This window comes from Columba livia, chromosome 15 (genome assembly GCF_036013475.1).
Source record: "Columba livia isolate bColLiv1 breed racing homer chromosome 15, bColLiv1.pat.W.v2, whole genome shotgun sequence".
Taxonomy (NCBI): domain Eukaryota; kingdom Metazoa; phylum Chordata; class Aves; order Columbiformes; family Columbidae; genus Columba; species Columba livia.
In genome coordinates, this window is record NC_088616.1 from 3932199 (window position 1) to 3947946 (window position 15748).

Sequence of the window (15748 nt, forward strand, 5' to 3'; positions counted from 1 at the left end):
TCTCTTGCTCCAGCAATATCACAGTGTCACTTTAGAGAACTTTCCTTGAAGCCTCAACTTTAGAGCAGCCGTCCTGCCCTCAGTTGCTGTGTCATTCCTCAGTGACCTTGTGGCTTCACGTCCTTTGGATGTAGCTTTAGAGACGCACGTATGGCATTGTCTCACTGTGCGCTCCTGACATACATTCTTTTAGCCCTTCTGCGCATAAAGAAGGGCTAAAATGTAAATTATCACGTTTGTAATACATCTATAAATCCATCATATTTTAAAGCCAGTATTTTTGCACTTACTGCCTTCCCAATAATGGTATTGATGATCTCTAAAGTATATGCTTATGTTTAATCCACCCTTAAGTGGATGCCAGTTTTTTGCCTAATATCAAATTATAAGCACTACTTTACAATCATCTGTTCCGCAGACTATACAATTTCTTTCTAAGAGCAAAAAAGCTGAAAAGTGTAGTGGTTTTTGCAGAATGTTTTGAGAATGGAGAGACAAAGCTTTAACAGGTAAAAGTGTTCCTGATGATGGGCTGGGGGTAAAGAGAGAAGGGTAAAGGTGCTGTTAGAAGCATCGTTTGAGGATTTACTGACTTGCAGTCTGATATTGGTAATAAGACAGTAATTTCAAATATTGTGCTTTCAAAAGACATGACTGGAGCCTCAGTAAACAGGTATGACACTTGCTATGTGATAATCTTTGTAGTCACTTTTGTATTTATTTACAACCAAATTTAGGAGTAACATCTCTTAGTTTTTTAAGTCACCTAGGCAAATTTCAAAAATAGATCTGGTTTAGTTAACTATGTTTTCTCGGAATTAAATTTCTATCACTTACAATAATTAAATACATAACTGACCTGTATTTTTTCAGAACAACCCCCAGAAGGTGTGTATTTGGGTTCAAACAAACTCTTAGTCAAAAATAATGTAGAAAGGTCATTTTAATGCAGCTGTTTACAGCAAAATGCAGTGCAAGCAAATTCCTATGGTGGTGTATGCATCATATGTTACATGCATTCTGGTTTTCTGTAAGTCAAATCTGTGTCAGTAATAATAAACAGCTTTTGCTGGCTGCGAAAAGAATGTGTTTGGCGTGTTAGAAAACATAAAGAAATGAGCATGAGAAAAATGGATTCTGGAGTTAATGTACTGGATCTGACAGATGAACATTGCCCTGAATGGTACCCACTTTGGCAAGAAATTAATTCTGCTATAGATAGTGTATGTTTGGATTTACTGCAGTAGTTGAAAACTGGGAAGTGACTTGAGTCATGCTCCCGTTTCTCTGATCCGCAATGGAAACACAATATTACTTGTTCCATAGACTCCAGTGCTTGACAGGGAAATGGAAAAATGTGAATAAACAGGACTGCATTAAAGCATCCCTCTCATTTTTTGAATATTGCAACACAAGTCTTAGCGGGACATAAAGTAATTGAAAGACATCGATTTCTAGTCTGCTGCATTCCTGTTGGTGTCTCCAAAGCTACTGAGCAGATGCTCTTTTAGACTTTTTTTTCCCTTTTCTTCTTTCTATCAAGAAAATGAAATTGCTGAAGGATCCCGTAGTTGGTTAAGGGTGCAAAGTAACATTTTCCAAAGGAGCTATAATTCTTTTGTTGAGGAAGAAGCTGTGAGTAATAAAAGGGGCTTTTTCTTAATCCTGCTTTTCAGTTTTCATCATAGGAGTTTGGTGAGAAGTATGTGCCAATAATAAAGGTGGGGAAAATTACAGGGAATTGTTTTCAGCTTTTCTGAAATTACTTTTCTGTACCTTTTCCTTTAATTTTCTTTACACAGTCATTTTTGAATATGCAATATGGCAACAGATTGAAGAATGGGTTTTTGCAATAGCTATTCTGGTTTTTCAACTCTTATACTGCTTGGTTACTCCTAAATATCCACGTACAAGACTGTCCACATCTGTTTTCCACAGGTCGCCCACATCACGTTATTACATTCAGTAACGCGTGGGGTGTTTTTTATTCCAGTTAATAATTTAATAACACCTGACATTCTCCTCTGCTGTGTGCACTAAAATTCTCCATGCCCCCTTACTACCTCATGAAGGACATTTGCCTTTGCAGTCTCTGTGATACAAATATTCCAAAATGTTTGTTTTCTCTCCTACCCAGGACTATTGCAGTAGTTCTGAGGAAGTTTACAGACCTGCTGGTAGCTCAGATGAGTCACAGCACTGTGGTCTCTTCCTCTGCCATCACTGGAGATGCCTGGTGTGTTTGGCTGATTTGCGGCTGTTATAAATCTGGCTTCTTGCTGCATTCCAGTTTCTGTAGTTCTCTTTCATCTTTCTAATAATTCTTAGCAGTTTGTTTAAACCTACGCAATGTGACACAAAGCTTTTCGCCCTCTGAAGTGGCTGCACTGAAACAACAAGTTAATTGGTTCATTTTTATGCGATTAAGGTTTGCAGGATGTTGAGCCTCTCTCGGTGTGTGTAAAGTGTGAATATGCTGAATATACAAGTTAAATAGCAGAGTGCTCAGCACTCAGACCAATCCAAAGCTTCTCAGCTCTGTAGCCCAGTTGATTTTGCTGCCATGAGAACAAAGATCCCAGTGCTCACCAGTCCATCTGCAGAAAAAGAGAAAGAGACACAGGGTGAGCCGAGCCCAGGGCTGGGTTTGCCAGTCCTGTCACCAAAAGGACAGCCAAAGCCGGGCTCTGTGTCCAGCTCGTCCCAGCAAAGCTGTGGCTTTCCCCAGCCAGACGGGGCAGAAAGGAAAGTCCTTGCTGTTCCCTGCAGATTTCTGCTTCGTCTTCTTCTGCAGCGGATGCTCCTGCCGTCTTTACAAACTGGGAAACGGCCTGATTTTCAGACTTGCCCAGGTTTTGCTCTCTGTTTTTTGGAAACTTATTGAGGAATGTTTAAAGTTGTCTGAAAGTTCTTAAAAAGTCATGGTGTCTGGAAATTCAACTCCTAGTGATGGAAGAGTTGGTTGTCCTCCCATCTGAGAGCTTCACTCGCGGCTTGTGACTCCCTGCCCACGCTGCCAGGGGTACAGCATGTTCTGAAGCTTTGCTTTGCTTTGCAAGGAATTAGTACTTCTGTAATCAGCACATGGTGAAGAGATAATTAAGCCTTGAGAGGTTATAAGATTTACATTGGAAATGGAGAAAATATATTCTGAATCTGAGTTTATATTTGTAGACAGCAGGACTTGTTCAGGGCAATCAACTTTCTGATTTACAACTCAGGCATATGGGCAGCAGCTGATGACAGGACCTTTCAGCACTCAGCATCTCTCAGTAAAGCACCTCATGTGTTTAAATTGATTTGCATAGTGAGATTTATTATGACCTTATAGAAATAGTACAGAGAAAACCCTCAAGTAAAGCCTTCTGCATCTTCGGAACCTGCTTTCCTTGTGTGTGTCCACTGCAGCTGGTGCCACTCTGCAGGGAAGCTGGGGGGATCCACAGCGAGAGGGTGAGGCTGGGATTGTTCCTTCTCTTCCTGTCCCAAGGTTTTCCTAAACTACTGAATAGCTAAGGAGACAACCTGCCTGATTTCTGAATCACCACAAGGCTTTTGGCTTGGAGTCTTTAGCATAGATATCTCTTTCCTCTGTATTTCTGACTTGAGTCTGTTTTGACAGAAGAAGAGCTGACTCTGTGTTTACCAGCATGTGTTTTATGTGCTCACATTGCAAAACTATAAATGCCAGAATAACCAGATGCCAGATTCCAGTGTGTGTTTTAACTTGGGTGGGTTTGTTGCGCAGTATCCATCCCCATGAGTGGAGCGTTCCCTTCCAGCCCCTTGGGCCGCCAGAGGCATCGCTGAGAGGAGCAGTGTCCTTCCCACAGATAACTGCGGGCGATAAAACCATGAGGCTGGATTGTATTGGTTATGGTTGTCTGCTGCAGATCAGAATTGTCACAAGTACCTTGAGGGTATGGCAAACAGTTATCTTCTTTTCTTTTTTGTCCTTGTGTGCCTGCCCAAAGGATGCAGATTTTTGTCCTTTCTCTCTACATGAACCAAAGATTGTCTCCAAAGCACTGAACCAAAGCACATTTAGAAGGCGGTCTGGCCTTGTGTTGGAGCCTGAGGGCTTGGGCAGTACCCCAGCATCTCCTCCCCAGCACCTCTTGGCCATTTCTAGTTTAGTCACCCTCAGTGCCTGGTAGCCAACTGTATCTTGTTTCCAGATTGTATCTGTTACACATCACCTTGTAGTTTTCTCCATGTTCTGTACTTTTTAATGGTTGCATGAACCACCTGTACTTGCTCTAAATTAACTACTTCACTACATTCCAGTTTGAGGACTTGAATGGTGACTGTTGAGGTAAGTATCCTTGAAGGGAAGCAATAAATTACAGAAAGCAGTGACAGGAGCTTCACTCTTCACTTTTTCATGACAGCAGACAAAATTCAACCACCTCTGTCCTGGGGTTTCTCTTGGTTTGACATGAGATGGACAGGGGTATTTTTAGTGCCACATTTTTGCTATCTGATCTAGAGTTCCACAAAAATCGGGGTTGTACATGAATCTGTTGGTTGATTGTTTAAGAACAAACATTGAATTATGTCATGCATGAAAGTTCGTGGTTGCTTCTTTGTTTGTTTTGTTTTGGGTTTGTTTGTTTGCTTGTTTAGTTTGGTTTGGTTTGTTTTTTCTGTTAGTAGCCAAAATCTGATATGCCTAGGTCTTGCTGTGTTCTGTGGATATAAATGAAAAGCTTTATCAATGTAAACCAATTTAAGCTACAGAATTCACAACTGCTACATACTGATAGAATGTAATTGAAGCTGATGCTCTTGTTTGTCTCACAATTAATTTATTTTTGTGTTTCCCTTTCCGTGAAGACAGGTCCCAGCTGTTTATGAACAGCATTTTGCCAGCCTCAGTCATTTGCATCCCTATAGAGAATGTTCGCAGTGCTCCGTGTCATGCACTGGGGCTCTTTTATTGGCATATATTATATGCACTTTTATTTTGTGAAATATCTGCACGCCTGTCTCTTCTGACTCTTGCTTTACAGTGCTTCTTAAAAATTATCCATGAAGGACATTGCCTGTTTTCCTTTCCTTGCTGATTTTGTTTTCCTCTATTTTGTTGTGTTCCCTGTATACCTCAGAGCATGGGATTATCCCATTCTTACATTTTTAGGTAGATGGGCTGATATGCTTGAAATTTTCCACAGTGCTGTTATACCTGCTATGCTCCAAGCACAGAAATAATATGTTTGGAACTGTGAATCATAAAGAAATATTTTCTCTAATTTTTAAGCAGGATTTAGGTAGCTGTATCAGATATGTTCCAATACCTTCCTCTGTCTTTTCAAGGACTCAATCTCCATCTTCATTGTTTATTTTTGGAAAGAGACATAGAATAAGGGTGTGTGTGGAAAAGTGCTGAAGTCATGTTAGCAGTTTGTTTCAGTATTTAAAATAAGCTAATTGGTTATTGTTGTTTCAATTCCTAAATGCTCTATTATAATTTGTGTTGGTTTTGGGGATAATTGTGTATCTCAAGATATTTATTATCTATTTTGAAAGCACAGATACCAAGATAACAGGGCAAGACATTTTGTAGTTTGGTTTCTCCTGCTCGGTATTTTTTAACAGCATCCCTTAAAATAGAAATGCAAAACTATGTGTCCTACTTTCCCCTCGCTAAAATAGATGCCTTTTGTTAATTTTAGATAGTGCAGAGCAGGATATGTAATTAATGATATCAAAGAATCCATGTGATATTCAACAGGGTCCTAATATCAAGGACAAAAGAAGTCTGACAACAGCTGTCCCTCATGGTTTGGTTTGTAAAAGTGTTGTCTTTTATTTCAGGAAGTTGGATGCTTTCATCTATGACGCAGCGGTGCTGAATTACAAGGCTGGCAGAGACGAAGGCTGCAAACTGGTCACCATAGGGAGCGGGTACATCTTTGCCACCACGGGCTATGGAATAGCACTTCAGAAAGGGTCACCTTGGAAGAGACAGATCGATCTGGCCCTCCTTCAGTTTGTTGGAGATGGTAGGGACCGAGCCTTTTTCCTTTCTTTTCTTTCTTAGGTATGCACAGTTAATTCAGCTTTAGTGGCTCTGAGCCCTTTATTACTGCTTTCTTACAGTCTTTAAACGAAGCAAACAAGCACAAAAATAAAGTCGAAAATTATTTATTGATACTGAGACAGGAATTCTCTTCCCCTCTGTTCTAACTCATCTCACCACCCAGGATGTTTGCATCTATTTGCAGAGTGTTTTCACATACATCACAAAGTAACAGTGGCCTCAGTGTTAGAGAGAATTTCTAAATGTGTTTTTTTATTTTGCCATTGAGCAATGACAGAGGAGTTTTTACATGGTAGATGAGTTATCTTTCAGCATAACTGTTTTGCTATTTAAAATTCTTTAGCTCAGGTCTGAACTGGTGCAAGTGATCCCTAATCTAGGGTGGATTAACTTAACCTTCTGGTAAAATAATGTTTATGGAATTGAAGTAAGGTGACTGGTTTTATTGGATTTCAAACAAGCTGTTTTTCATTCTAGCACAGAAGAAGAATTCTAGGTCCTCTTGGCACTTCTGCCTTGTAGAAAACTTGCTGCACATCTTTGGTGTATTTATAGACAGTACTAATGGCTTGTTTTCCATATAGGGCTTGAACTATATTTTGATTGTAGAAATATTTCTTTGCCAAAGTGAAACTTCCAGCTTTTCATACGTGCATGCAAATGAAAATATGGTGGTTAAAAACATTTGTAATGAATGGCTGAAATCCTGCAGCAGATTAGAACATGGTGTGTTACATAATCATTCTGGTAATTTTTCTCTTACATAGATACTTGTGTTAACTTTGCATTTCTCTGCCAGTGAAAAAGAAGGCTCAATTGAAAAATAAATATGCAGTTAAAATCACTGATAGCATGTCACTGAGACTAAGAGTAGTAGATTTCTGTATAACAGGACAATTTAAATGGCAAAGTGCAGGACCTTAGCATAATGGTCTCCTGTTCCATAAAAAACCAAGACATTAATTTTCATACTGGAGACAGTGAGTGTGTTAGTCTTCCTGCACATGGATTTTATTCCTGTTATAAACCTAAATGACTGGAAGAGATGTAATCATAATGACTGATGCATTTTGTCGGGTGAACATAGAGACATACTGGTGTCATCATTCCTGATGTGTTGGATTTAGAGAGGCTTGTGGAAGAAACACTGCTCACCTTGCTGAGGAGTTAATTGGTGACCCATAAGCTGGTTTCATGCAATGACATATTCTTGTTTTAAACAGTTGCAATTAATTGGTTAAAATCTTCGCTTTGTTTTTCTATTTGTGAATATATGACTAGAATATTTTTCTGCTTGTGCAACACTACTAAGTGTTAGGTGCTGTAATTCTGACCTGTTTTTAGATGACGAAGTTGAATCAGGGAGGTTGAATTGGTTGTTCTGTACTAAAGAAGAAACTGCTTCTGTAGCCTGAAGGAGGATCCGAGGTGTCTTAGTTGTGGACTAACCCCTCTACCTGTCAGAGCATCACCAAGGTTTTCATTCTCGTCACCTTGCATTTTCTTCATGCTTATTCTTTCATCTTTTTTTGATATTTCTTATGCAACAAAAAGAAATAGAATCACAGAGAAAGAAAACAAATGAAATAGAAGGGAAGGTATTTTAAGCTATTCATGAAAAAGTTTGTCGCAATACCAAAGCTACTGCTTTTTTGTGCATCACTTTGACTGTCAGGGAGAAAATAAAATGGATGGGAGAGAAGAAGGAAAAATCTTATCATGTATTTACACTTTGACCTGTGTATTTACATAGCGTATGAATGCTTATAGCTCTAACTCATTTTTAGTAGCTGAAGATAATACAAATGAATTGTCTACAAAGCTCAGTATTAAAACTTCCATATGAATAATTTATAGAATTGCAATAGATACAGCTGGCACCCAGTTGAATGAAAGCTTGTCATGAAATATCTGCTCCCACATTCATCTTGCTCGGATATTGCTTCAGAAGATAAACAAAAGTTTTGAATGCCCAAACCATGGAGGCTGCGGATGTGTTTATGACATTTTTTTCACTGGTATTTTTCAGCACTTTTAGAAAGTACTCTGAACCACCCATGAACGCTAAAATGTTCATTTTCCCTTGTAAAGGATCCCTAGATTTGCTCAGAAAATGGTGTGGGCACTATTAAAAAGAACAGCAGTTGGACATATATGATGTGTAGGAAGTTCCATCTTATGAGGATACTCCTGGGAAAGCCTCAGTGGAGTCTGAATGAGGTTGTTTAAGTAAACAGACGTTCACAAATGAAGGCAGAAATACTTCTTTCACTCGTGTAGCCTCTGCAGAATGTAGGATTCTTTAAGACTAAGCCTATAAAACAGAAAAGCACTTGGAAGCAACACTGCATTATTATTCAGTATATGTGATAGAGCATTCATCACAGTATGGAATAATTTCAATGAATGAATATAAATCTAACGAGTTTCATAACGGTAAGAAAAATAATCCTAATGAGTTGAACAAACACAATTTATTGATATGAATGTTATGTTAATATAATGGGAGAACCTTTTGGATGATACTGTATATTTGAATAAGACTAAGCAATTTGTTTAAAAGTATATCTAATTGCACCTTCAAAAATCATGATCTCGTCTCTCTTTCACATTTGCACAGTACTGAGATAGTCTTTTGAAAGGAGTTTTAGAGCTTTCAGTTTCCTCTGCATGTCTTTCTCCTGTGATTTTTCTCATTTGATTTTTTCCTTGCTTCATCTGTACCGTTCTTGTATCCAAGCCAGTTCACTTACACACTGAAATGAAATTTTTGCACAGTGGACAGGAAGATTTTCCCTTTTCCTGGCTGATGTAAAGCACCCAACTGAAGTATTAATGACTTCATGCAGGAGTGTCTTTTCATACTTCTCAGAGCACGATGCTTTTTCTGTGTTAATGTCAATGGCTTTCGACCTTCTCTTTTATCTTGTAGGCACTGGGAAAAATAAGGTAAATACAGAGGGATGTAGGTTTGGTTTAGGGATAACTAGGCTTAGGCTGGGTGGTTTATATGTAACTACATGTGTAGTGCTCTGATCCTGAGGATAGTTCTACTGTGTGGACAAATTATACTGATAATTAGCAATTACACTGTGAAAGCGATGGCATCCTGGGATGTATTAGAAGGGGGGTGGCCAGTAGGTCAGAGAGGTTCTCCTGCCCCTCTGCTCTGCCCTGGGGAGACCACACCTGGAATATTGTGTCCAGTTGTGGCCCCTCAGTTCCAGCAGGACAGGGAACTGCTGGAGAGAGTCCAGCGCAGCCACCAAGATGCTGAAGGGAGTGGAGCATCTCCCGTGTGGGGAAAGGCTGAGGGAGCTGGGGCTCTGGAGCTGGACAAGAGGAGACTGAGGGGGGACTCATTCATGGGGATCAATATGGAAAGGGGGGGAGTGTCAGGAGGATGGAGCCAGGCTCTTCTCGGTGACAACCAGTGACAGGACAAGGGGCAACGGGTACAAACTGGAACATGGGAAGTTCCACTTAAATATGAGAAGAAACTTGTTCCTGGTGAGGGTGGCAGAGCCTGGCCCAGGCTGCCCAGGGAGGTTGTGGAGTCTCCTTCTGTGCAGACATTCCAACCTGCCTGGACACCTTCCTGTGTAACCTCATCTGGGTGTTCCTGCTCCATGGGGGGATTGCACTGGATGAGCTTTCCAGGTCCCTTCAACTCCTGACATTCTGGGATTCTGTCTTGCTGGAAGGAAACAGGCTACAAGGTGCCACATTTGCTGCTCTGACAAGGAGGAGAAGTCACAGAGGACAGGAGGATGGGCAGGAGTTGCTGAGGAATGTAAAGAATAGCTACTTAGTTATGTCAAAAATAGAATTATCCCCAAAATGTTTCATCACTTGGTCTATACAGGTTCATATATGTAGAAGCTGAGATAAATATACACTTGTTAGAATGAGAATAATTGCTTTGGAACATGGAATTTTTTTGATATGAAGAGTTAGAAGTTGCTTTTTCTACTTTAAAGGATACAAGTGAAGTGTATTACCAGCGTATTTCTGGTTTTGTACATCTTACTATCAGTACGTCACATCTCAATACCTGCAACAACTTGCAGGTGACAATTAGCATCCACAGTTTTGTTTAAAATATTTGATCTTCAGGATAATTCTCTAAAGCACGCTGGTGGTTGTGTGGGTTTTTTGGCTTGCTGTGGTCACAAGATGAAACTTTCATTGATATTTTTTTTTTAGCAGAGCAATAAAAATATTTCTACTGAGACACAGAAGACTGTTTCTCAATCTTCTGTTGAGAACTAGAAGCATCCAGGAGTCCAAAAGCAACTGGAATAATACGGCTGTGGAGAAGCAGCAACATTGTCTTGTTTGGATCTTCCACCCACAGCCACAGAGATGTGTGAGAACAGAAATGCACGGAAGAATCGTGTGATATGTGCTTTGATTTCTTTCATAAAGCTCTGTAGGGAGCAGCCAGGCAGGCTGACGTACCCCAATCCAGCACGTTACCCGAGCAGCTGGCAACTGCTGCTTCGTGCCATCTTGCCCTGTGCTCAGTAAAGCTCAGGCACAAGGCCAAGTAATGTGTAATTTAGCAAGTGCTGGACTGCAAGGTCTGTGCAGGAACCGTGTTCCTCCAGCCTGCAACTCCAGGAACTTCGGGCCAGGTCTGAACGCCCGGGTGTTGCTGCTACTGCTCTGGCTGGGGCTGCACGGTGCCGTTTAGAGCAGAGTGGTACTTTTCTAGAAATATATTCCAAAGTAGTTTGAAAGACATTGCCTCTGAAGCCTGTAGCATCATGTCTGGGGGATTTGGAGCAGAATCACTGGTGCCTCGGAGGTGAGGAAAATTTATTTTTCTTTCTCTATGGCTTTTTTTTTTCATTTGCAAGCAAATGAGATTATTGAACTGCAAATGGCAAAGCTGCTTTGGGATTAAGAGAGTGTGCATGGGATAGAGAGAAAGACAGCAAGGAGCCTTTAGCTATGGGGCTGCAGCAGAAATAGGGGCATAAAAGGTGCATGACAACAGAAAGGGATGGAAACAAGGAACAGATTAATGCTGGGTGAAGGGAGCAGGTTTGGAGAGGAGTGGAGGAGGTGCTGACCAGGCCAAGCATCTGCTGTGTGAGGTGTTTGTAACCCATTGTGCTGCTGCAGGTTATGGGCTCTGTTCAGGAAGGTCTGGAGGTGGATCTCCAGGTTGGAGGGGCAGAGGGTGCAGCCGCATTCAGCCCTTAACCTGGAACACTGCAACTTTTAAAGGAATTAGAGACACAGAGACGTAAAGAAGAAAACTGGGTTTGGTTTGAGTTTCCACAGAGAGTCTGTTATCCCCTTCCTAATAACTTTCAGTTCTGATTAATCTTTATGTGCTTTTAGAGTGGCTTAATACACTCAAAATTATTTTCCTGGGTGGATAATTGCTTCCCACTCCTTAGGGGTAATAGGCAACTGTGGAAATGAGATTTGCCCCCTCACATGTGGAAGAGGAAAGCACTTTGCTATTTTTTTCATATTTTAGCATAAGCCTTCCAAATTGCTGTCTAGATTATACAGCAGTGTGACAGTGTGACTCACACTGGCTGTTAAGGACCAAGAAGGAAATACGTATGCGATTATAAGGACATATTTTCCATGTGTGCTGCTCAGGCAGAATACACCCACAATCCCAGTGATTTTCTGTTTATATATTTAGTGTCCTCCTTAAGCAGTGGGTGGAACAAATGTGACTGGAGCGTGTGAGTGTGTAAGTGGAGGGTGTTTGTGTAGCTAAACAAGAGTTAGAGGGATTGTAATATTGAAAATCATGCTTAACGTCCTGTTAATTCATCCATAATTAATGGGGGCATGCAGAGTGCAGTCATTAGCTCATGAGAGGTTTATTGCTGTCAGTCATCTGTGTTCATCTTTCTATTTTTACGGGGGAAATAACTCAGAAAAGAATAGTAAAGGACGTTGTTTTGGGGGATCCAGACTGAATTCAAAAGGTCACTGTGCTCTTATGTAATCTCATCCAAAAGCTGCTGTATGGATCATATAATCGGTCAAACTGGCACTGATGAGCTTACTGAACCAAACACACATTGACCCATTTGGCTCCTGACTCCTCTGTTGAGGGTAAAGACCCTCTCAGGTTGGAGTGTCCAGGTGACGGGTGCTGCCTCCTCTATCGCTCGGTGGGAGCTGCCACCAGAGCACATGTGAAACAGCCCGTCCCTACATCTGAGAACTGCCGTTTGTCCAGCTGGAACAAGCAGATGATTCTGCTAGTGCGGCCACAGTCATTTGAAGGTGATGTCCTACGTCTGACTGATGTGAAAGCATATATTTACTCCTCTTATTCAAGATCTATAATTGGTTTAGGTCAGTTTTCATTACGTGCTGGCACCACAGGTTAGAGCTTTGCGCTGGAGTCACCGCCCCTTTTACCCTCAATACCTGTTTGCTTTTGCACCTTCTGCTCCATCCCGTGCACCATGATCACTGGGATGCACTGAGGCTGGAGCTCTGCTGGACTCAACCAAAGAACTGCAGAGCCGTGGGGCTGCAGCCCGGCTGTCCCCTGGGCAGAGCATCCTCTCCTTGATGCCCTGTGCTCGTTCCTGCAGAATCCGCAGATGACACTTTCAATAGGGACAGTGTGTGAAACAACACAGTGCAGGGGAGAATGAATTGTTCCAGGCAGCTCTCCTTCACGCAAATCGATGTTTTTTGGAGTTGGAGGAGGGTGGATTTGGTTCAGGCACGTTGGCACTGGGGTTTCCACAGCTCAGGCAGTTGCAAGTGCCTTTATGCAGTGGATCTCACTGTGTAAGTCTGATCTCCCACCCACACTCACGAGAGCAGTAGCCCATTTGAGAAATGATGTTGCCAGAGAAACCCGCATTAGGTTGTTTTGTCCTCAGTGTTTTAGCTTGGCTGTTCCTCCATGCCGAGGTTCGGGTTGCAGTAAGCTGAAGGTACATGCTGGCACTCTGAACCACCCTGAAGCTGTCATTTCCGAACAGCACCTGAAATGTTAAAAATCTCTTTCTGGATCCAGAAGGGACATATGAAATAGATTTCTTCTCCATGTGTGAGAATAATTAAATAGGTTAAAATTAAAGGAAGAACTTGATGAAAATTACCCCTTCACAGTACCTAAGGAAGTAGTTGAGACAGCCTGTGAACCATCAGTGATTGTCTCCAGGAACCTATGGCTTTAACCTACATGGTTGAAGTAGGGCAGAAAAACACCTGTCTTTTAAAGACAAAAAATAGGAACTCAGTGAGTTATAGACATTATTGCTTATAGGAATATTAAAACAAATTCTTCAGCAGTTTACTTTGATCATTTGGAGGATAATAAGAGAATCAAATTTTAAAAGTCAATTTTCCAATTACAAATCTTGTAAAATTAATGTAATTACTCATCTGATAGGATGACTGTTCTTGCAGAGAATGCAGGTAAATGAAACAGAAGTAAACAGTAAATTCTTCACAAGGGCATTTTCTGTTTCCTCTTCCACATAGTCAATACTTTGACTCTAATCACTGTTTATATGTTGCTGCTTTTCCTTCCATCCTGTAATTTTTATTTAATGGCTTCTTGACAAGCATTTTTCATGTGCAGAGCTAATTCCACAGTCATATCTCTGTCCATTTTATTCCTTTGATTTCCCTGCATCAAACACTGTCCAAACTCCTGCTGGTGTTTATTCACTGGGGGCTGGCAGGACGTAGCACCTTTAAAATCAAATGCGGTCCCATGCTTGGGACGGCCAGTTTGGACTGTCGTGGGTCTGTGCTTAATCTGGCTGTATTCCCAAGTCACACTGAAACCAGGCCCAGGCTTGGCTTACTTCCCAAGACTGAAGATCAAAGGAGGTAGATAATGGGCTTTCTTTGATTCTGGGGTGTGTTTTTCTACCAGGATGAAGTTCAAGCCGCAGTAGTGCTGGCTGGGACGGTGCCCTTGGTGCTCGTCGGCAGCTGGGGGGAGGCGATGGATAAAATCCCTCTGGCTGTGGATTTGGAGAGGGGATGGAGACACCACCAGCGATGCTGAACTTCTGATGCTTGGGACCTGCTGACTGTCAACATATGCTCCTGGGTTTGCCATCAGGAGGATACAGGGTTAGATTCTCCATCTCGGACACTTTTGTGTCCTGAGGGAGAACGGGAGGAGATGCTCAGGTGCCCCTCAAGCTTCAGAGATCTTGCTTTCTTTCCTGGAATTGATTTTATTATTTTCTTTTTAAATAAGCAGCAAAAAAGATTATACTAGTCTGTTTGTTCTCTTTTTGGATGTAATTGTAAAACTTCGGCCTTGCTTATTTCTGGCAAGTTTGTAGCTAGGGACATATTCGGGTGATAATGAAAGGTTATTTTTTTTTTGTACTAATCACAAGGAAAGCATCAGACAAGTATTGAAAAACTTATTCCCTCTTAAGAAAAAAAATCTTACTCCAGACTGCTTTTCTATAAGTGAATATGGAGAATGATGGATCATATGCTTTGAAGGTTTCTCTTTTTTATAAATAACATGTAATTTTCAGTATGTGTGCATCTTCCTGGATGCGTGTATAGATGTAGAGGAAAAAAACACTGGGGAAACAAAGCAACATGAAGGAAATGACCCATAAGGTAGACAGCTTTATCCATCAGTGTCTCATGGCTGGTCCATCACTTGGGAAGATGCTGCTTCTCTCAGGAAGGTGATTTCATGAGCAAAGCTGAGAACCAAGGGAGGATGCCAGGTCCTTACAACGTGCTGGGCCTGGGAAGTGAAGGGAATGTGGGGATGCCAGTGACACCTCTCAAAGAGCCCCTGCGAGGTGACATGTCTCCAAGAGGCAGTGACGGAGCCTGCAGAAGGGCAGCGTGTCCTTCAGCTCTGGGGTGACGCTTCCCACAGCCCGCAGAAAATGCCGAGGGCTGCGACAAGCAAAAGTGTGTCATTCTATCCTTTGATCTCTCCCTTTTCTGTGTCTGGATAATGATGTTTTTATTGAGAAAAAATGTTTCAGGGGGTGCACTGGCCAGTTTGTCACTCCTTACCAGAATGATGAAGTGTCAAATACTTTAGAGGTGTTGCACTAAAATGTAGGAAAAAAAGGTCTTCTGGGGTAGTCAAAGCCAGAATGGCCAAATGGCCCATTTCTGTGCAAATGGCACAGAGAAGCACAAAGGGATTTAGCGCTTGTAAATAGTCTTGAATTACCGCTGAGAGAGTGAGAATTTTGCAATTTATTAGAGAAGACCATACTGTGTTTTGAGGGAATTGTGCAGAGGCTTAAGACACTGCTTGAAATATAGATCCTTAAAATACTTACACTGATTCTTACACCATGAGGCAGACTTTTTGATACAGCACTATAGAAATTTTAAAAATATCTTAATGTAGGCACCATGCAGTTATTTGTGAATTTTGCGAGTCAAATATACTGTGAACATACTAAACAAAAAAGAAACACGATTTTTTATTAAATCTGTTGGAACTTTTCTTTTTCTAATCTTGTGCTAGTGTCATGATGTACTTTGTTGCTGAAATCTGCCACTAGTCATTTAATTGTTTATCTAGTCCACGCATGGATGGAGGTAGAAAATGATTGTGACATTACTTTTAGTAAGTGCCTGAAGTGAAAACAAAAAGCCTTAAAACAAGCCTGATTAATATTTATAAGTAACTTGAGACCCCCCCAATTAGCTGCAGACTTGATCTCCATAAGCACTCGGTTCTTTTGGGCCAGG

General features: G+C 41.2%; 1 protein-coding gene across 5 annotated transcripts in view; it reads left to right on the plus strand.

Moving 5' to 3' along the window:
• GRIN2A (glutamate ionotropic receptor NMDA type subunit 2A) overlaps window positions 1–15748 on the plus strand; it is a 174070-nt gene that overhangs the window by 140730 nt on the left and 17592 nt on the right. For all 5 annotated transcript variants that reach the window (XM_021295687.2, XM_021295689.2, XM_021295690.2 and 2 more), the window contains 1 exon segment: window positions 5818–6005. In XM_021295687.2, coding sequence (XP_021151362.1) covers window positions 5818–6005 — 188 coding nt within the window.